At 40.2% G+C, this 23,658-nt stretch overlaps 1 protein-coding gene across 4 annotated transcripts in view; it reads right to left on the bottom strand.

Annotated features, from left to right (window-relative positions):
- Positions 1 to 23,658, bottom strand: part of LOC121293611 (myosin phosphatase Rho interacting protein) — a 415,475-nt gene that overhangs the window by 373,029 nt on the left and 18,788 nt on the right. For all 4 annotated transcript variants that reach the window (XM_041216721.1, XM_041216719.1, XM_041216723.1 and 1 more), the window contains exon 2: positions 10,077 to 10,154. In XM_041216721.1, coding sequence (XP_041072655.1) covers positions 10,077 to 10,154 — 78 coding nt within the window. The remainder of the gene's footprint in view (positions 1 to 10,076; positions 10,155 to 23,658) is intronic.

Raw genomic sequence — 23,658 nt, 5'->3', positions numbered from 1 at the left:
GGTTGTTTTACACAGAAGAAGGTGCAAGATATTCTCAATTGTAAACAATGACCTCAGCAGCTATGCTGACAGTGGATAGACTTTTCATCCCCAAGTCCCAGGGATGTGTTAAGAATGTCAGGTCTTGTAAATGGTTATGTTTTAAAGTCTCTATTTAAGTCTCTATTTAATTCCAAGAGAGAATGAAGTTGGGTGTCTAGAGGGTAGCTATGAGAAATTCTACCTGGATACAAAGTTCATGTGAATGATGTGCCATGGAGATGCACTTCAGCACCAGGGCAAGCGCCAGGGCCACAGAGCTAGATAGAGAAAGAAAGGTAGCGTATTTGTGGTTCACCATGCAGAACGCAGATGGGAGCTCACATTCGAATTAATGAGACCAAGTTCATGAAGATTTAAACATGGCTGGAAGATTCGCCTACCTGTGGATAGGGGGAAAAATCTGCAATTCATTCTTAACTGTCAAAGTTAGTTCTCGAATTAGGAGTTACCCATCTGGGAAAGGAAACTCTTGCGAGCTCAGAATCAATTAGGACTGGTTCCAGGAGAATAAATTGTCTACCCGAGGGACAGAGTACAACCAGAGCAGGAGATTTTTGGTCATTTTAAATGATAATGGAGGATCATTCATGTAGTTTAGAGTATAAGTTGCCTCCTGAAAAAATGTTTAGTCAATGCTGATTTTAGTTACAGTAAAAGTGTTAACTTGAAATCTTTCATATGATCCTTTTACCCATTCATTGGAGGTTTGAATTTCTTATCGGTCTCCATGGGGATCATAATCTGGAATTGAACCAAATCTTCCTGAAAGCTTCTACTGAATTGGCATCAAGCAGGTTTAGTAGTCTATTTTAGAAGTCAAAAATCAATCCAAATATAAAGTTACACCGGGTGTCTTGACCCTTGATCCTAATATTCTACAACATACTGCTCTTCATCATTTTAAAAAACTTAAATGGTCCATTCCTTCATTTGGCTGAAGAATAAATTGAGCTTCTCTGGAACAATCTAAAACTCAAAAAACATCTTCATTGCTTTCTCCGAATTGTGTCTCTACCTTTTCATTTGGAAATTTCTGACATTGGAAGTTTATGATTGGTATTTCAAAGTTCAACATAACCGAAATAGATATAATCCATGAAGAAGAATATTACTGAGATTCACAATGGGCTAATTGCAGATTTTCCGCAAAGAACATTTCAGTATTTCCATTATTCTGCTAGAGTTTTGGACTTCTACATATAAATTTATGAAACTATCACCCTAGTTAGAATGCAAGCAATGTAAATTAGATGGGTCAAAGAGAAATAGCACACAGCTAACAGCTCTAATACTGCATAGCAGATACTAGAACTATGATTTAAGGCAAGGGGGTGATTTGATTGAGGTTTTTAGAATTTTAAAAGAAATCTACTAAATAGATATAATTTTTTTCTATAATGGTGGCAAAGTCTACCACAAAGGAACACAAATTCCATATTGGAGAGAAGCTAGGAAACAATACTGCATGCAAAGGGTGGTAGAAGTTTACAGTTAACCTAAACAATCAGATAATTTTAAACCAGAAATCAAAACACACTTTTAGCACAAATTTAAAGTGATATGGGGCCAGAGAGTGAGTGGTTGGAGTTAGAAAATAGATCAACCACAATCTCACTGAATGACACAACAGACTTGAGGGCTGAATAGTTCCAATGAACAAGAGGAGACCAAGATGTCATTCTTGGCTCAGTGCCTTAGAGTAAGTAGGTTCTGGCTTCAAACCCCATTCTACAGATCTGAGCACATAATCAGGCACTTCAGTGAGGGAGTGTTGTACTGTCAGAGGTGGTGTGTCTTTCAGGTGAGACATTAAACCCTCTCAGGAGGTTGTAAAAGACATGCTGACAATTTCAAAGAACAGGGGACCTCTCATGGTGTCCTGGGCAACATTTATTTTTCAACTAACATCACAAACAAATTTTGCATTTGTGGCATTGTTTTGTGTACAAATTGGTTCATGTTACCCAACATTTTTGAAATGTAGTTAATGATTGTGAAGGGTTTTGGGAAATCCTGAGCTCACAAAACACTAGACAAGTCTACTGTTTTTTAAACTGCACACTCAACAATGCATCTTGCAATTATGTTTTATCACGGTTCACACAAGGTAATCAATATATGTACCAAAATCTTGAAGTTTTAGTAATAATCAGCATAACCAAACATCCCAAGTCTAATAGAACTGGAACAATTCTGAAAGTTTAGTCATCAGAAGGCAGCATAAATAAAACATTAGGCTAGATTTTCTGCACTGACTTGTAGTGCCCAAAAAATAGAGAATGCAGCCACTTACACTAGAATTCACATTCTGGTCCAGTTATATTTGCCCTACTTTGATAAAACAGGCCTAACCACATTCATAGGCCTGCCTATTCTTTTACACTATCTCGAGCATTGATGTACTGAAGTCAAGCAGAGGGGCAAGAAAAGTACTGTTTGAAAATATCAAAATATGGGCGAGTAGTTTATGCAACTATCATGGTGAGTCAAACAACTAGAGAATGCCACTCTATTCCTGCAAATCCTCACACAAAATTCCCAATCTTAGCCTGATCATAATGAAACATTGGTCAAGAAGTCGAGCAAAAATAATATACTTTTTTCCCATATATTGCTCAATTGTGCACTGGCCACGCAATTACCAAAGATGTCATTGGGAGAAGTAGATTCTAGCAATTAAACCAAAATTACTGAAGTACAAACTGTAAACTGCACACTGAACTTTAACCTGAAGAGACAACTGTGGGTAAACATTTGTTTGTGTTCAAAATAAACAATTTTTTGAAATATATGTCATTCCTGAATGTCAGTGAAGATCAGAACTGCCCACAGCAAATATTATTAATTTATTCCTCATCACAGTAAGGGCTCGGAAGCTGACTTCATGCGGTATTACTAAAGCATCCCATTAGAGATCAGTGTGCCAGAAAGATCTTCATTCCATGACACAGACCCAAAGGCTGAGAAAACCTGTGAGAATGAGACATATAAAGTCCTACTACAAGAAAAAAAATTTAAAGACAATGAAACTCTCCTTTTACTATGTCTCTATAAATAAATGTTACTTGAGATTCAACCAGCAAAATAGTCAAATGCTCCACTTACCTTAAAGCATATTAATTAAGCTAACAAAACAGTAAAGTGCTCCATTTATATCAATTTTTTTTTAAGTTTTACTTTCTTAAATCAAAGTGATGGAAGATTGTTATCATAACCTAACCCAAGCCACTCAATGTTTAGCATACAACTGGAGAGCGATGGAAGGGTTCTCCATGGGTCAAACATGTCGGTATCTCAAAAGTTGCAATGCTGAGCCATGGAAGCCAGAAAGTTCTAGGTTTGACTCGCAATCAACTCAAAGCATGCTTTTCTCAGCTGGAATCAATGACAGCAAAGTAAGTAGCAGAAGCAGCATGCAGTAGACAGATTTAAGCAATCCCACAACCAACGGATCAGATCTAAGCTCTGCAGTCCTACCACACCCAGTCGTGAACAATTAAGCACATGCACAGCCCAGCATGTCAATGCAAAAGACAAAGCTGAAGCATTTGCAACCATCCTCAGCCAGGAGTGCCAGGTGGATGATCCATCTCAGCCTCCTCCCAAGGTCCCCAGCATCACAGATGCCAGTCTTTAGCCAATTCGATTCACTCCACTGGACATCAAGAAACAGCTGAAGGCACTGTAAACTACAAAAGCTATGAGCCCTGACAACATTCCACCAATAGTACTGAAGACTTGTGCTCCAGAGCTAGCCAAACTGTTCCAGTACAGCTACAACACTGGCATCTAGCCGGAAATATAGAAAATTTCCCAGGTATGTCCTGTCCACAAAAAGGGCAAATCCAACCCAGCCAATTTCTGCCCCATCAGTCTATACTTGATCAAAGTGACGGAAGGTGCCGTAGACAGTGCTATCAAGCAGCACTCACACAGCAATAACCTGCTCACTGACGCTCAGTTTGGGTTCCACCTGGGCCACTCAGCTCTTGATCTCATTACAGTCTTAGTCCAAATGTGGACAAAAGAGCCGAACTCAAGGAGCGAGGTGAAAGTGAATGCTCTTGACATCAAAGCTGCATCTGACTGAGCGTGGCATCAAGGAGCGCTAGAAAAACTGAAGTCAATGGGAATCAAGGAGAAACCGCTCCACTAGCTGGAGTCATACCTTGTACAAAGGAAGATGGTTGTGGTTGCTGGAGGTCAATCATCCCAGCCCTGGGACATTGCTGCAGGAGTTCATTAGGATGGTATCCTTGGCCCCATCATTTTCAACTGCTTTATCAATGGCCTTTCCTCCATCATGAGGTCAGAATTGGCCATGTTCACGGATAATTGCACAATTCGTGACTCCTCAGATACTGAAGCAGCCGTGTCCATAAGACCTGGGCAATATTCAGGCTTGGGCTGATAAGTGACAAGTAATATTAGTGCCATAAGTGCAAGTCTATGACCATCTCCAACAAGAGAAAATCTAATCATCTCCCCATGACATTTAATGGCATTACCATCGCTGAATCCCACACTAACAACATCCTCAGGCTTACCATTGACCAGAAACTGAAGTGGGCCAGCTATAAAAACACTTTGGCTATAAGAGCAGATCAGAGGGTGGGAATTCTGCAGTGAGTAACTCACCTCCCGACTCCCCAAAGCCTGTCTACCATCTACAGTGCACAAATCACAAGCGAGAAGGAATACACTCCACTTGCCTGGATCAGTACAGCTCCAATAACACTCAAGCAGCTTGACACCATCCAGGACAAAGCAACCCACTTGATTAGCACCCCATCCACCACCTTCAATATTCACTCCTTCCATCACTGACTCTCAATGGCAATGTGCCATCTACATGCTGCATTGCAGTAACTCACTAAGGCTCGTTTGACAGCACCTTCCAAACCCATGAACTCGACCACCTAAAAGGACAAAGGTAGCAGATGCATGGAAACACCACCACCTTCAAGCTCCCCTCCACGCCACACATCATCCTGACTTGGAACTATATTGCCATTCCTTCCCTGTTGCTGGGTTAAAATCCTGGAGCTCACTCCCTAACAGTATTGTAGATGTTGCTACAACACATGGACTGCAGTAGTTTTGGAAGGCAACTCACCACCACCTTCTCAAGGGCAATTAGGTTTCGGTAATAAATGCTCATCCAGCCAGCGATGCCCACATCCCATGAACAAGTAATTTTAAAAAATGTTGGTGAGGAGAGAAAGTCTGAAGTGTTCTCCCTGTTTTCTGGGCAGGCTCAGGCATTCCCTCCAGTTTAATAGCCAGCTGAAATTCAGTGTCTAGGTGAAAGGATGCAGAACGGTAACTTGGATGAATTTCTGGAACACTGCCAGCTCCTTTAAACATACACCGCATAATTCATTACCTTCGGGTGGGTTAGGGAAGAATGGAGAACATACAAGTTCTAAAACATGCAGCTGCATCAAAAGCTCTATCCCCAAACAAACAATCATTAGTATTATCATAGCAAAATCGCACAACTGATAGGTCATCAGCTTATGACTGGGCAGTGCAGGATATTTGAGAACATTTTGTATACTCTATGAAAAAGTACATCTGATGCTTGAAAGTCTTTTGTGGCACTGAGTGCAGGTTTTACTAGTAATTTAATTTTCAGAGTTTCACCAAAACAAAGTATATCGATGTAACGATTACAGTACTGGACTAGCAATCCAGAGTTAGAGAGTTCAAAGCCCACCATGGCAAGCAGAGCTGAAATCAACAGATCTGGAAAAATCACCAAAGCTGCCATTTTGACATAAAAACCTAATGGTTTCTTCAGGGACCAGAACTTGGCAGATACCTAATCTAGTTTAAAAGTGACTCTCAATGGTCACTGAAATAGCTTAACAACCCACTGATGATCCCCAAAATATTGATGTGTGACAATCAACAACAAAAATGCAATTGAATGTCAAGCAAACGTGTCTAGGCTCTCTCTTGATAAAGATGGCTATTGCTTGGCACTGCTGCTTCTTGCCACTTATCAGACCAGTCTATGCCTCAGATAATAAAGGAAAGCAAACCATATGCCTACTTAACCTGTCCTGCAACCTTTAAGGATTTGTGGACATACGCTCCAAGGTTCCTTCACCTTGCTCAGTATCCTCCCATTTGTTGTATATTTGCTTATTCCAGAACACATTAATTCACACTTCTCCAGGCTGAATTGCATTTCCCACTTTACTGCCTAACCGACCAGACCATCTACATTCCTATAGTCTAAAACTTTTCTACCCACTGTCAACCACACAACCAATTTTTGTATCATCTGCAAACTTCTTTATCATGCTCCCTACATTTGAGTCTAAATCATTAAATACAAAAAGCATGTGACTGAGTACTGAGCCTTGTGGAACTGAACAGCCTTCCAGTTGCAAAAACACCCATCCACCACCACCTTTGGCTTGTTGGCACTAAGTCAATTTTGAATCCAATATTGCAACCCCCCCCCCCCACCCCACACCCCCACTCCCACCCCCCCACACCGTCCTCATCAACCCTACTTGTCGCCTCCTAAAAAAATTCAATCAAGTTAGTTAGACATGATCTTCCCTTAACAAATCTATGCTGTCTTTCCTCAGTAAAGCTGTGTCTTTCTAAATGAAGTTTGATGCTATCCCTCAGAATAGATTCCAATGATTTGGCCAGAACCAAAGGTAAGCTAACTGGCTTGTAATGACTCGGACTATCCGTTCCTTCCTTTTTAAAGGAGACCGTACAAGGGGAGTCCTTCTATCACCAGGGAGGATTGAAATATGGTGCTCAGTGCCTCTGCAATTTCTTCCCTTGCTTCTTTTAACAAGCTGCCATATATTTCATCAGCGCCTGACAATCTATCTTTCAAAGACATCAAATGCTTCAATATTTCCTCTCTTACAATGTTTATCCCATCCAATATTTCACACTCTTCGGCCTTAGATACATCACCATTGGCACCCCTACCCCCACCCTTTTGAGAGGACAGCTGGAAAATATTCATTAAAAACCTTAGCAACATCCTCTGCCTCCACACATAGGTTGCCTTTTCGGTCCTTAATAGGCCCTAAACTTTCTCTATCCTCTTCTCTTCCTGTACTAAAACTTTGGATTTTTCCTGGATTTTACTTGCTGGTATTTTTTTTTCATGTCCTCTCTTTGCTTTTCTAATTTCTCTTTCTAATTTCATCATTTCTACATTTTTAAATTCAATTTCTGTATTCTTCTAGGCTGTCTGCAGTATTAAGCTTAGTGTCTGACATAAGCTCCCTTTTTTGCCTTATCTAGCCTTCTTTGAACCTCGTCATCCAAAGGGCTGTCAATTTGGCTGCCCTATCTTTTTGCTTTGTGGGAACGCGTTTACCCTTAATTCATTGAATGCCTCCTATTACTTTGGCACAGGCTTACTTTAGAGTAGCTGTTCCCAGTAAACTTTTGCCAAACCACTCCTAGCCTAATAAATTTGGCCTTGCCCAGTTTAGAACATTTACTCCTATTTAATCTTTGTCCTTATCCATAACTATGCCAAATCAACTAAATAATGATTACTACGACTAAAAAGTGTTCTCACTTGTGATGTGGAAGTGATACTCCATCCACCTGCCTGACTTCATTCCCCAAAATTAAATCCAGATTTGTCCTCTCTCTTGTTGAGCATGTCACATACTGGCTAAAAAGGTCTTACTGTATGGAATTCTGTGCCCTATGTACCTTTTATACTGACCGTATCCCAGTTAATATTAGGGTAATTGAAAACCCACACTATTACCATTTTATTGTTTTTGCATTTGTTAGAAATTTACCTACAAATTTGATCCATCTCCCTTAGTCAGTCATCTATGGTGCTTTCCCAGCAATGTGACTGTCCCTTGTCTTGCTTAGTTCAAGCCATGTAGCCTCATTTGGTGATCCCTCCAACATATTATCCCTTTTTTAATCAACATTGTCACCCCACCTCCTTTTTTATCTCCCTGCCCATCTCTTCTGAATACCTTGTAACCAGGAACATTAAGCTGCTTTTACTGCCCCTCTCGAAGCCATGCTTCAGAAATAGCTTTTTCTGTATGCAAGGGGACGCAACCCTGATCTATGTAAATGTAATCATAATTTAACACTTTTAGCCCTGGTACCATTCTGGTGAATCTGCACTGCACCCCCAACAAAGATAATATATCCTCCTGAGGCACAGTGCCTGGAACTGAATGCAGTACAACAGACAGGGCTCTGACCAGATCTCTGTACAGCTGTAACGTAATTTTCACCCATTTGTATTCCAGCCCTCGAGATAAAGGCTGCTCCATTAGCATGTTAAGTATTTTTTTACCTGTCCGCTAGCTTTTACTAGTTTCTGTACTTGGACTGCCAAATCTGCTCTTCCAAAGTTTCTAGCTTCTTTTAATAGACAGATTTTTGGTCCCTCAGGGAATCAAGGGGTATGGGGGATGGGCAGGGAAGTGGAGTTGAAGCCTAAGATCAGCCATGATAATATTGAATGGCAGAGCAGGTTTGAAAGGCCATATGGTCTATTCCTGCTCCTATTCCTCATGCTCTTGTAGAAAATACTCGTTTTCCAAGGCAAAAAGTGGACTTCCAAATTTTCAACAATGAACATCTATCAAAGTTTTGCTCACTAACAATCTAGCAATGTTGCAATGCAACTATTCCATTTACACAATTTACTGTGGCACTTAATGTGTCAGCAAACTTCGATACATAGCTCTCTATTCCTTCATTCAGGTAATTTATAAATATACCGAAAAGCTGAGACCCCAGCAGCAGAAACCCAATATCCTTATTCTGTATCCCAAATTCTAACTAACTCCCTATCCAAGCTAAGAGACCGCCACCAATTCTACGTGCTCTCATTTTTGTTAGCAGCCTCTTTTGTAGAACCTTGCCAGACTTATTCTGGAATTCTATATAATCAACATCCATTGATACTCCTTTATCTACCATGTTTGCTATCTCTCAAAAAAAATCTACTAGGTTCATTAGACATGACTTATACCTTTTACAAATCCAAGCTGCATCTCCAATTAATTCATATTTGTCTAAATGCTCAGTCACACAGTCCCTAATCACAGATTCTAATAACTGTAAGTTGACTTATAACTTCCAATTTTATCTCTCCTACCCTCGTTAAATAAGAGTTTATATTGGTAGTTTTCCAATTAAAGGTGGAAGAGTTTAAGAGCTGAAACAAGAGAGTTTAAATTGTTTCATTATTTGAGGAAATGCTGATGAAGCTTATCATCATACAATAATGAGCCCCCATTTCTGACCTTATCATGGAGGGAAGGTTATTGATGAAGCAGCAGAAAATTGTTTGGCCTAATATCCTCAGAGATCCTCTGGGACTGAAATTGGATGACAACAACAATGACAACAACCGCCACCTTTTGTACCAGGTACAACTCCAACCATTAGTGATTTTTTTCTCCCCTCATCCCCATGGACTTCAGTTTCAATATGGCTCAATTATATCATCCTTGGTTGAATGCTACTTGAATATTACTTCTACCTCACCTCTGAAATTCAAGTCTTATGTCCATCCTTGGACCAAGGTTCTGTTTAAGACTGGAGCAGCGTGGGGCTATTGGAACCTAAACAGAGCATCAGGATGTAGATAATTAATTAATCATCAAGTGCTTCTTCGTGGCACTGTTGATAATTTCATCCATCATTTTGCTAATGATTGGGAGTAGGTTGGTAGGACAATAGTTAGCACAGTTGAATGTGCCATGCTCGTCGTTGACAGCACCCACCCTGGACAATTTTTCATGCTGATGCTAGCATTGTGGCTAAACTGAAACAACTTAGCTAGAGAACCTCATTTACAGTCCTAGAGCAGTGACTTTGTCAGGGCCCAGAGACCAAGGTCCACCTAAGAAATCCCAACCTTGACATAATTTTCAATGATATTTAGAAAAATTGTAAATACAGATTATAAATAAACTTTAAAATCCACCAGTCCAGGAGTTATACAAAATTTGAGACTAAATTTCAAAATGTATTTAAAAAATTTGGAGATTTACCCTAGATCTCTGCATTGGATTTTCAAAATCTGTGCCTTCAGGTGCCAAACACAACCAGCCTCCGTAGATAGGTTTAGCCTATAATCAAAAGTAGAAAAAACACATTATGAACATTTTTCCAAACTAAATTTTACAGTATGGAGAGATTCAATCATAAACAAATTTGAAACATTACTAGTCAAACATAAAAATGTTTAAAAAGGCAAAGAAATGGATTATGAACACTAAATTATAATACACAAACTGACCGCTTTTTCAGCCGAAGCAAACAGATCAAGTGCACATCGTAACTCAATCACATATTCACTGCCGGAGCTCAAACATAAATAACTTGGGAAGGTATTAGAGAATGCCCAGCACCAATAGAAACCTACTTCAACAAAAGATATTTAAGCATAGTTATGATGCTTATGGGGATCAAAGCAACAACACAGCCATTTTTAGATCATTCGCCAGAAAGGCCCTATAGGTCCCCCATCCCAACATTCAATAATTCTACAGTTTTTGCCTTATGAACTCGAACCAGAAATCCACTTCATGTGTTGAATACACTGAAGAAACTAGACATCAGGCCCAAATTTTCCTTTCCTAGTTTGAATCTGCGCTGTACCCATCCCCCACCCACCCCGACTCCTACTTCCACAGTTTCATACTTTTGGCACACAGTTTGGTACCTGGTTCACTTCTGTAAGGTCAGTTTTCAACTATATCCTTCAAAGGTTGAAAAGCTAAGTTTGTCCAGTCTTTCCTCAAAGCTTAATTCTCAGATGCTAGAGATGACCCTACAAACTCTTGAATTATTACCAGTACTTGAATCTCTCCTTACTACAAAAACATACTATTTTTTATTTTTATAATTGCCTGGCCCATTCAATTTAGCTATAGATACAGATATATAGGTATGTAAAATAAAAACAAAAGTGATGGAAAAATTCAGCAGGTCTGGCAGCATTTATGGAGACACACATAGTTATCATTTTGAGTCCAATATGACTCTCCTTCAGGACTCTTCCTTGAAATAAAGTAGACCTTAAAACCCACATACTGAAGAATCAATTTTTTTTAAAATCATTGTTAACATTCAGTTTTTCATAAGAATTTAAACCCAGATCCCAATCACTTTATGATGTGGAGCAAGCTAAATGAAGGGAAAGAGATGCGGGAAGTTTTGTGGAACTACTGCTCTATACGTTATATATTGATGATATACTTGTTTTTTTAAAAAAAAATCCTAGTTTACTATAATGTTAAAATCAAACTTTTGAGCATCAAGGCAGACTAAATTACAAAGCTCCAACTGTCTAAACCTCTATGCAACAAGCAGTGTTTGGGAAAATGGAGTACAGCTGGCACAATGTAGTTATACAAGGCTATAGAAGCTTGGGATCATTTATGCCACACTTGAACGAACATGTCACTAACTAACAGAAACATGCTCCTGTCTTGCATCAGCTTGACAATGCCTGAATATTAACCATAAAGACATTCAAAAGCTTGTTACAAGCAGTCGTAAGTTACTGTTTGCAATGCTTTAGTAAACAAGTATTAACTTGAAGGAAGTGAGATATAACAGCAGAGGATTTTTAAATTCAAAGTTGTTGTGCACAACATGGTGAAAGGTATAAATCTATTATATACTATTCTCAATACAATGTTATTCTTGATTTTTTTTTTGAATTATGGTGATGTCACTGGGCTAGTAAATCCAGAGGCCCAGACTCTTCACAGAGGCTAGTGGAATTTAAAGCTAGTCTCAGTAATAGTTTCATGGTCACCATCGGTTGACATAAAAACCCATCTGGTTCACTAATACCCTTTAGGGAAGGAAATCTGCCATCCTTACCTGGTCTGGACTATATGTGACACTAGACCAACGGCAATGTGGTTGACTCTTATTTGCCCTCTGAAATGGCCCAGCAAGTCACTCAATTGAAGGGCAATTAGGGATGGGCAACCCCCACATCCCATGAAAGAATGAAGGAAAAAATTATACTTTCAAAGTACAATGGCCATTCATAAATGTTAATTAGTTATAAGGAAGGGCAGATCAGAGGGATTAAAGACATTACAAATCACAACTAAATTTCAAACGGTTCATCATGTACCTCAAAATAGTGCTATTCGTTTGTACAATTTCTTATGCACCTTTGGTTAATGTTATTTATGAGACTACATCACATATGAGAGATAAAAATATCATAGACCTCCAACGCTAGGGAGTCTTTGGGCATAAACTGTTAAAGCAAAGACAGACAATGAAGCAAGAATGGTCAGTTAGCCAAAGGAGTATAGTATAGAAAACAACAGTGTATTGATGGACATAGTGAGGTGATACCAAAGATCATTACAGTCTTTTAAGCTGCTTGTGTAACAACCAGTTCTTGCCAGATTGCAATGCTCTCCCATAAATAGTTCTAGGATAGAACAGCTGGTTTTCCTCTAAACCAGATGTAATGTGGGGTATATCATTCCATAAGTGCAGACTACTAGTGACATTCTGGCAAAAGTAAATTCAGTGAAGTCACAACTACATTAACATGCTACTGGAACAACATGATTAGGTCCCAAAACTATGACTTAGTAAATGGGAAGATGCAGTTTAAAAAAACAACAGGCCTTCCATAAAATCCAGCAAGTTATTGTGATGTCACCACTGGTTTCATGAGATGCTATGTGAGCCTGTGGCTGACAGCAATATAAAAGCGGCTTAAAACCGTATTCTGTACTCTCACTTTCCTTCTCCCCTTCCATATAAAACATGTGAAGTTTGGACTTTTGCCAAGTTTGGTGTTGCATACATCCCAAGTGTTGTCACTAGCATTTCAGTAAAGAGTAATGGTGGATGTGTGAATTTCCATGTTTTAGCTGCTTGAAAAATGAAAAACTATAGTTGCACTGCTAAACTTGTTTTTTAATTCTCCTTTGAATGTTAGTTCATGACTGAAGAAAGCTGTGGGCTATTTAATTCCAGAGAGACGTATTGATGATTATAATACTAACACTGATGGTATAAGCAGCATTCAGAGGGCACAAATTAAGAGCATCACAGGAGAGGCATATTAACATAAGTGTTCAGTTTAAAGTGCCTTTTTCTCTATTTGTATCACTACACCAGATATGTCTTGTGATATCAATTATGCATGTGCTTAGAATGTTGTGTCCTGAATATCTAGTTATCCAAGAGATTTACTTTGTCTTCACATCAAAATCTATTATACAAAATCTTCATTAATTTCCTATTTCATTCTTTCAAAAAGATAACATGGAGAGAAAGCTACCTTATCACTCTTTATTCTTCCCATTCTCTTATTTAATTTCAGCTATCCAGCCCAAGTTTATTACGTGAAGCTCCTAAAAATTTAATTAAAGGACCAGAGGAATCTATTTTAACAAGATTTTATGCATGCAGAAATAGGCCCCTTAACAAATGAGTGCAGGATTCAACAGCAGGTTTTGTCCACATTATAAACTGAATAAAGGATACCTGGGGAAGGAGGTAGCAGTCTTTAAAATTGGGTGACACCATAAATTTTACCTGCTTCCGTAGGACAACTATATCGTGTCACAGTGTGCTCTAGATACAGCACTAGTACAGTATCACCGATCAGGGAAATGTTTGCCCCAAAGAATTTTCATAAGTATATCTATGTTTTATAATTTTGTTACCTTTAGCGATTAAATGAGGAATTGTGTTAGGTTTGCAAAGCATTTTGGGATTTCAGTGCACTTCAGCCAAAGAAAAAACTATGCAACATCATGATCTGGCAACTAAAGGCTAACAAGGTTATCAAAGTAGTGAATGGCTGCTACCAGCTAAAATTAACACTTCAACTTTGAAACTTGTTTAACTCCTTACACTCAGCAAGAAACAAAAGCCAAGAGACCAATATTCATGAGATGGCTTCCAGTATTTACGTAACCAAATCTAGTTCCCATTATTGCAGTAACAAAATTATAGACCCATCAGGGATAAGAGACCCAAACTTGAAAGTGCATATGCCAGCAGCAAGCTTGCACTTCCCTCAATTTAGCCTATTGCATTCGCTGCTCCCAATGCAGTTTCCTCTACATTGGAGACCAAACGCAGACTGGGTGACCGCTTTGCGGAACACCTTCGGTCTGTCCGCAAGCATAACCCAGAACTCCATGTCGGGTGCCATTTCAACACTCCACCCTGCTCTCATGCCCACATGTCCGTCCTTGGCCTGCTGCATTGTTCCAGTGAAGCTCAACGCAAACCGGAGGAACAGCACCTCATCTTCCGACTAGGCACTTTACAGCCTTCCGGATTGAATATTGAGTTCAACAATTTTAGATCATGAACTCTCTCCTCCATCCCCACCCCCTTTCCGATCCCGCCTTTTTCCAATAATTTATATAGATTTTTCTTTTCTCGCCTATTTCCATTATTTTTAAATCCATTGTTTTATCTCTACCTTTTAGCCTATTTCGATCCCTCCGCCCCACCCCACCCCCACTAGGGCTATCTATACCTTGCTCGTCCTACTTTCTACCCTTAATGTCACCTATTATCACATTCAACACCTCTGTCATTTTGTCTATGACATCTTTTGGCTATCTCCACCTATCACTGGCCCTCTATCCAGTTCTACCTGCCCCACCCCCACCCCCCTTAAACCAGCTTATATTTCACCTCTTTTCTATTTTTCCTTAGTTCTGTTGAAGAGTCATACGGACTCGAAACTTTAACTGTGTTCCTCTCTGCTGATGCTGTCAGACCTGCTGAGTTTTTCCAGGTATTGTCGCTTTTGTTTTGCAAGCTTACAGGTGTCAGTCAGAATTCAATTTTAAAAGGTCCCAGTAAAAATCAATGTAAGAAGGCAGATAATGTAAGGAGTATTCAATGTGAAAAGAAGTTTCCTGTGTTATCAAGAGCAGCTTAGAGCCTGGAGGCTTCCTTTTAAGGTATTGGTGCAAAACAGGAAAGCAGCAGGAATCATCATGTGGAAGAAGCACTCAAGGCATTTTCCCCGAGAACTCAGTCTATGGTTACAGAAAATTTGGCTACATAGCAAATTATTTTGGCAAAAACAGCAGACTTCCTCGAACCTATTCCCATTACTCTGCTGGCCACCCAACTTTCCTTCCTGGACCGGTGTTAACTGATATTGTTAAAAGCTCCCTCTCTTCTAGTACTGTTCCCCTCCCCTGTAAATCTGCCTTCATGAGAAGCTTCCTCTAAAAACCTACCTTTGACTCCACTGTCCTTGCAGATTTCCAATCACCCTTTCCCCTCCAAAGTCCAGATACACCGATATCTCCAAATCTGTTTCCACCTTTCTCACATCTGAATCCGCCCCCCCCTCCAATCAGGCTGCCAGCCCCAGCACTGCAATGAAATGGCCTTTATCAAAGTGACAAATGTCATCCAATTTCACAATGACTACAGTAAGCTATCCTTTCACAACCTATATACAGGTTTTGACAATTGACCACACAATCCTCCTCCATTTTCCAGCTAGGTGGAACTTGCCTGGACTGATTCTATTCCTATATAACCAGCTGTAACCAAAGAATCACTTGCAATCGCTTCTTTTCTCACTTCCACATCCTTATACCTCAAGTCCCATAAGTGTCTGCCCTTGGCTCCCCCATTTCCATCTACATGCTGCTATTTGGCAACATCAGCAGCAAACTTTGGGTTCTACACCTCTACGCCACCGCCCACAAACCCTCCACTGTGTCGCCGCCCATGATGGGGTCCACTCCGCCATTTTAAACAGGTGAGCTAATTAAGGCCCATCCAGCATACTTGCCAACTCCCATGGATAGCGGGAGTGTGCAGGCGGCGGGCATGCACAGACCGCCAGGTCCAATGGCAACCTGGCAATCTGTTTAAAAGGCCAGCCTGGGGTGGGGGTGGGGGGGTGTTGGGAGCAGACATACGATCTTTGTGTGAGTGATCAGCAGTAGTGGGGAAAGGAGACACTAGAGGCCTGATATGGCCCCATTGGTGGTGCAGAGTCCATGTGCAATTTGCCATTATTAATGGTGTTCTCTCTTTCTCAAGAGAAGAATGCTCATAATGTGCCAGAGTGTGCGAGGACTGGAGGTAGCCAGGCACACCACCTCATGTTAAGCCGCTTCAAGCAGGAGGCCCTTGAGCTGGAGAGGTGGCATGCACCCAGGTCAATTGGTGCCAGTGAGGCCGTGAAGCAGCCAGGTATTTGAGGCCAAAAGCGAGATCTGCAATGCCCTCCCAACATCCAAAGCACTGATGATTGTTAAATTTGTTATCGTTGCAACATTGACTCTATCACTCTATGACCGAACAGAGGTGTGCAGCACAGAAAAAGGCCCTTCGATCATGTCAAACATGTACCTAAGTATTCTAATCCCATTTTCCAGCACTAGGCCCATAGCCTTGTATGCCATGGCATCGCAAGTGCACATCCAAATACTTATTACATGTTATGAGAGTTTCTGTGTCTACCACCCTTTCAGGCAGTGCGTTCCAGATTCCAACCACCCTGTGTGCGCAAAAGTTGCTCATCATATCCCCTGTAAACCTCATGCCCCTTACCTTAAACCTATGCCCCCTGGTTACTAATCATTCTGCCAAGGGAAAAAGTTCCTTTCTGTCTACCCTATATGCCCATCATAAGTTTGTACACCTCAATCATGTCCCCCCTCAATCTCCTCTGCTCCAGAGGAAATAACTCCAATCTATGCAGTTCTGATGAAGATTAATACGGACTCGAAATGGCAACTGTGTTCCTCTCCGCAGATGCCGTCAGACCTGCTGAGTTTTTCCAGCTATTTTTGTTTTTGTTCTAGTCTATGCAATCTCTCCTCATAACTAAAACTATCCAGCCCAGGCAACATCCTGGTAAATCTACTCTGCACTCTCTCCACTGCAATCACATCCCTCCCATAAAGCACATTTCAGAACTGCACGCAGTGCTGTAGCAGTGGCCTAAGCAGAGTTTTCTGCAGTTTGAACATTACCTTCCGGCTCCTATATTCTATGCCTCAGCTAATAAAGGCAAGCATGCCATATGCCTTCTTAAACACCTTATGTACCTGTCCCGCTACCTTAAGGGACCAGTCGACATGCAACATGCACACCATGGTCCCTCTGATCCTTGTGACTTCTCATGGTCCTGCCTTTCATCGTGTATTCCTGTGCCTTGTTTGTCCTGCCCAAGTGCATCACCTCACACTTATCCACATTAAATTCCATTTAGCACTGATCAGCCCATCTGACCAGCCTGTCTATGTTCACCTGTAATGTAAGGCTTTCCTCCTCACTATTTACCACCCTACCAATGTTTGTGTCCATTGGTTCTGGAAGGTTGAGCGCATAATGAGCCAGGCGGAAAGGGATGAAGTTTGTCACTGTGTGCACGCTAACTGATCCACTGCCCTTGTTGTTCATTTCAGCATCATGAGCATGGCTGGCAGGAGGAGCTGCAGATGCTCCCTCTCACACCTGAGGCCCGCAAGTCTCACCTGCGTCACACTATTTCTGCGAGGCAGGCACCAGCACAGATACTAGTGCCTCAGTGGGCAATGGAACATCGGCTAATGTCCCGGGCACTTCACATTCACTGGAGGAGCTGGCAGAGACAGTGCGCCGATGGCGCCAGCAGTCAGAGGGCTGTTCAGTCAGTGCCTGATGTGCCCCTAGAGTCCATGATGCAGCAGCTGCAGGAAATGCGGCCGGGTGTGAGGGAGCATCTGGGTGTGACACATGAGGCCAAGCTTCGCTTGGTGTCCGTGGTGGAGGAGTCCACACGGAACGAGCCTCATGGTTAAGCATCAGGCTTTCTCCATGGAGGGAGTGGCGATTCTCATGGAGAAGCGCCTCCACGAGAACAATCAGGTCCTCCTTGGGTTGCGCTCGGAGTCAAGAGGCAAGTTACTCACTGCAGAATTCCCAGCCTCTGACTTGTTCTCATAACCATATTATTTATGTGGTTTGTCCAGTTAAGTTTCTGACCAATGGTGACTGCCAGGATATTGATGGTAAGGAATTCCACAATTGTGGCACAATTGAATATCAAGGAAGGTGATTACATTCTTGTTGGTGATGGGCCATTTCCAAACACAGTTCTCTTTTTGGTTTGATTACTAACTTAACACTAAAAAGTGCTCAAAAACGACATGATTACAGAAATATGTCCAGAAATTGCAATAGCTATCTGGTGCATTTACCATGGCAAAATATTGACTAATTAGAACCAACTTGCTGACCAATCAGAGCCAAATTGTCAACCAATCAGCACCCGTTTCTCATGTAGTATGAACTGCTGTTCCCTTTGAAATTCAGCATTCTTGTGTTTGTCCTGATGAGTGCAACATGAAAAACTTAGCCTCTCCTTTTGCAGCAACACAGAAAAAAGGTATTTCAATGAACACTACAAACAGAATTACTCTGCTGCGAGTATGTTACACATTTGGTCCATTACATAATTAATATTCATTCTACATCAGCTTGTTGAGCAACTTGATAAAATTTTAAAGTGGCTGTATGATAGGTTATTTGGTTACTGCTGGAATTGTCACTTTCACAGTTTACCTCTTTATGAAGCCAGGACTGGAGGCTAGGACTTAAAGAAAGATCTCACAATCCAGTCTCAAGAAACTAATGCAATTGCATCATGGAGTTGAACCATTTATTGATCCCAATCTAGTAATACCATCAAGCTAAGGGCAGAAAAACAGGAATACTACTGTATTGAGAATTGAAAAACCAAAATGTTAAAGCCATGCCCAAGCATTAAATTGGAAAAATGGATTTTCATTTGTTTTGCACTTTTATTTTTACAATACTAACTCAAAAATGTACTTAATTTCCTCAGCAATAGAGTCAGGAAAAACTGACTGTATTTGATGATATGAGGTTACCTCAATAGCACTATCATCTTACTGGGCAAATGGAGCCAGTTTAGTATATACAATTAAGCCAACAGACCTCTTGTCTACATACATGCTTCAACATATACAGGTCGATGCGAATATATAAACCAATATTAAACATTTCTACAACAGCAATGCAAAAAAAACTTGACACAAGAAAACAGGATATGAATCATGATGTTCCTTATTTAAATCTATGACAAATAATTTGAATGAGCTGATTCTAGAATAATGGTCAGATCAATTCCATCTCTGTTAAGTACAGTATCACTTAGGCTAGAGCCATTTCCCCTTTGTAGTAAACTGAAAAGGAAGTTTTCATTTCTTAAAAAAACACAGCTGTTGTACAAAGGACTGCACAAAGTCTGTCATCCAAGCAAAATTTATTTAATTTTAAATGTCACTCAGTCACACATTTACAACAAAAGAAACACTCTTTGCAATATATTCCTAGACATAAAAATGATATATCTTTCAGTAAAAACTATCACAAAAAAGTGTTCTGAACACCACAATGGAAAGCCATTGTAAATAAAATGGCAGGAAGCCCCTCCCAATTGCAGCACCTTTATACTGTCAAGTACTGCTTTGGGGCACAGTGTAGTTGTTACCACATACTCTCTCCACTGTTGCTTTTAATGGCATTTCGACTTATATTTTTGAAAACAGAATAAACTAACTTCTTGCGAGGGATGGAGGAGTATGATGAAAATTATAGAAATATTGTTCAACTAAAATGTGTGATGATACAAATCCATCTTCAGTTCCAGAATATGTGCTAATCCATTAACTTGTGGCAGGCTTTGTGAAAATATGCATTTTCACCCAAAACAGAAAAATAAGCCATGTTCCGTCTATCGATTTTTAAACATCTAATATTCTTGACCAACCCCTATTTTAAAAAGAAATCTTGGTGTCAATGCTAACCCATCTTTTTAAGAAGATATAGATTAACTTTCAGAAGAATAGAACTCAAAGAAGTTACGTTAAAGTTGTATAGGACCACAGTTCAACCACACTGTGCTGGGTACTAGTCTCCATATTACAAAAACAATGCAGAGGTACCGGAGAAGGTGCAAAGAAAAATACATTTACAAGGATGATACCAGTTCTGACAGATTATAACTATCAGTCTGAGCACTTTTCTACAGAAAAAAGGTCAAGAGGTAGAAGTCTTTAAAATTAAGGGGTTCTATAGGGTAGTTGTAGAGAAGGTGTTTTCACCAGCGGAGTTGGACAAAAGTATGGGCCATAAACAAAGATATTCTAACCACTTCAGTAGTGATTATGGAACTTGCTGCCACATGTAGCAATTGAGGCTAACAGCATAGATGCATTTAAGGTGAAGCTAGGTAAGTACATGAGGGAGTAAACAGTAGAAGGAAAAGAAAAATAAAAATTGGTGATGCAGACTGGGTGACCGCTTTGCAGAACACCTTCGGTCTGTCCTCAAGCATTACCCAGACCTCCCTGTCGCGTGCCATTTCAACACTCCCCACCCTGCTCTCATGCCCACGCGTCTGTCCTGGGCCTGCTGCATTGTTCCAGTGAAACACAATGCAAACTGGAGGAACAGCACCTCATCTTCCGACTAGACACTTTACAGCCTTCCGGACTGAATATTGAATTGAGAATTACAGCTCATCTGCAAGCACAGAGCAAACAGGGTACTTTTATCTGAAGCAGCAGAAGTGAATCCTGAAAGAAACTTCTGCACTTAATCTTAGTGTCAGGGACCAGACTTCTGGTAGTTCATTTTAAATTACAGTTTTCAGACACAATTTGCTCTCATCATATATGTTTACAACTAGCCCAAGAGATATACCCAACTTTGCATCTGTGCATCACAACCAAAAACGTAGATCCATTATTACCCTTTACGTCAAATTATGTTGCTACTATTCAAATCAAGGAAACAAAATTGATCTGACTTTTTTTTAAAAAAAAGTCGAGTCTAATTTCTATTCAATTTAAATTAGCAATGCCTATTTACCTTAAATATCAGAGATTTTAATTAAAATAAGCACCAGTGAGCACCGCCATAGGAAAGCACATCAACAGCACACAATGTGATTTTAAATTGTGCTGGCTACATGAAGCGTTATATATGGGTGAATGCAGCTAAAATGTTAAAGGGACTGGAGACTGAACATCTCTGGAGAAGATGAAAGATGAGCCAATCAAGTCCAAAAATTGTTAATGAAGAATCTCAGTATAGCAAAGTTATCCTATTGATAAATGCATTCCCAAATCTAACATTTTTCAGCACCTCTTAGCGAAATCCCATTAGACTGCTGTCTTAGAAGTGTGGTGGAAGAAAAGTGCAGAGGCAAGACATTGTCCAACACCTATCTCCAGCTGAGGCAACTTGAAGATGAGAATATTGAAGAATGCAAGTATTTTCCTCCTATGATCCCAATAGGGAATGGGGAGGGTTGGAAAAGTATTTCAATGGGATTTTGTGACTTCAGTTCAGTAAGGAAACTGTAAGAGTTATGTTGTGTTATATGTTATTCTTTAACATTTTAGCTGCGTTCACCCTTATATAACTCTTCATGTAGCCAGCACAATTTAAAATCACATTGTGTGCTGTTGATGTGCTTTCCTATGGCGGTGCTCACTGGTGCTTACATAGATTAATACATAACTTGTATTACTTAGAGAGAACAAGGAGTTGCTGAAAAATAAAAAGTAGGCTATCATCCAGTTGGTCAATTGGGAGAGAACACAAATATTGCTGTTTGCCCCAAAATGCCATGGACTTGGATTGGTATTGCTTATAACCAAAGTGTGAATAATGAATTGTAATTTAATATTTGCAATTTGGTGTTTGTGGCATCATTGTGCAGGATTGTAGATGATTTCCTCTTTAAGGACCTCAAGAAGCCATTAATAAAATACTTACATCAAAACTTAGTTACGATATTTGAAATACGCATTTTAAAGAGTGTTTTGAGCAACATTCAGTACTATAAGCCCTGAAATTTGCAAAAAAAGACAATGCACAAAATACAACTGAATTTTGCAGTTCGAGGAAAGTAAATCAACCATTGTATTTGTTATTCAAAATAACCTATTCTTTCCCAGCTCCCATTTAGGTTTCTGTTGCATTATAAAAGCACAAATCAACCAATTATTTTACTTAAAAATAAAGTGCACTAATGATGATGCAGTGTAGCACTGAGCCACACAGGCCAGTTCAAATTCTAAATTCCTGTTGGTCAATTCCAGTTAGGGGAATAATGAAAGCCCTGTAACTAGTCTGTGTACCTTAGACTGGGAGAAAAATTAAAACACCTGAGGCAAAGTTCTTATTCATTATTTATATTTTTTAATTGCTATTCACGTCTATAATGTGCTCACTATTAGGTGTGGTCAGAATAATAAGTTGCATTGCCATCCAAGCCAAAGGACTTGGTGACAGTCACTGTCTTGACTCACAAATGAACAGTAGCCACTTGAGATAATAGCATCTGAAAGGCACTATGCAAAAGTCAATGATGCAAAAACTTATATATCCAGGGTTCAGTGCCTTCACATTGTCACCTCAAGAATTTTCCCTCCCCTTGACTTCTCCGTCTTCATTTCTAGGGATAGGCTATCAACTAAATTTACTATAAGCCCAATGATTCCCACATGTTCAATGACGACATTTCCTCACCTGTTCTCACCTCATTCTGTGTTTCTTGGTTTCATCTGTTCAGTCTTTGAAACATTCCATAGTGCTTTTAATAGGTTTTCCTTTTTCCTCAATTGAGGACACCTTCTGTAGTGGTTGGCAGGGCCCTCAACCATGTCCTTTCTATTTCATGCACTTCTGCTCTCATGCTTTCCCCACCCTCCCAAAACCATAACAGAATTCCTCTTGAGTGAACTGCATTATGATCACATCAAGTTCATTTGTGATCAGAATGATCAAGTTGACTTTCCCATTTTTGCATCATTGACTTTTGCAGTGCCTTTCAGATGCTATTATCTCAAGTGGCTACTGTTCATTTGTGATCATATTGATTAAGCCATCTTTCCCCTCCCCTCACTTACATATATGTTTCCCTGGCATCATCCAATGCAATCCACAGGAGATGCAATATCTACCTATTTACCTCTGCGTATACCCAGGGTACCCAAACACGTACTTCCTCTAATCTAGTATATTGAATTCACTGTTCACAGTGCAGTGGTATCCTATACATTGGGAAACATCAGATAGCCTATTACACAACCACTTTGCTGAATACCTTTCATCTGTAAGTGCGATCTTGACCTTTCAGTCTCCTACACTGTTCCAACGAGGCTCAATAAAAACTTCAACAACTGTATCTCACCTTTTTGCTGAAAAAGTTGTAGTTGTCTGAGGGGAGATGGTGGCGTCTTGTCACTGGACTAGTACAGCAGAGACCCAGTGTAATGCACTGGGGAACTGGGTTCGAATCCCATCATGGCAGATGGTGATATTTGGATTCAATAAAAATCTGGAATTAAAAGTCTAATGATGACCACAAAACCATTGTCGATTGTCGTAAAAACCCACCTGGTTCACCAATGTCCTTTAGGGAATTAACTCTACTTCTTTACCTGGTCTGGTCAACATGTGACTCCAGGTCCACAGCAATATGCTTGACTCTTAAATGCCCTCTGAAAACATCATTCAGTTGTATCAAACCACTACAAGGTCTAAAAGGAATGAAACTGGACGGAC

The sequence above is a fragment of the Carcharodon carcharias genome, chromosome 22 (genome assembly GCF_017639515.1).
Source record: "Carcharodon carcharias isolate sCarCar2 chromosome 22, sCarCar2.pri, whole genome shotgun sequence".
NCBI lineage: Eukaryota > Metazoa > Chordata > Chondrichthyes > Lamniformes > Lamnidae > Carcharodon > Carcharodon carcharias.
The sequence above is the reverse complement of the archived record's forward strand: the minus strand, read 5'-3'. Positions and strand labels throughout refer to the sequence as shown.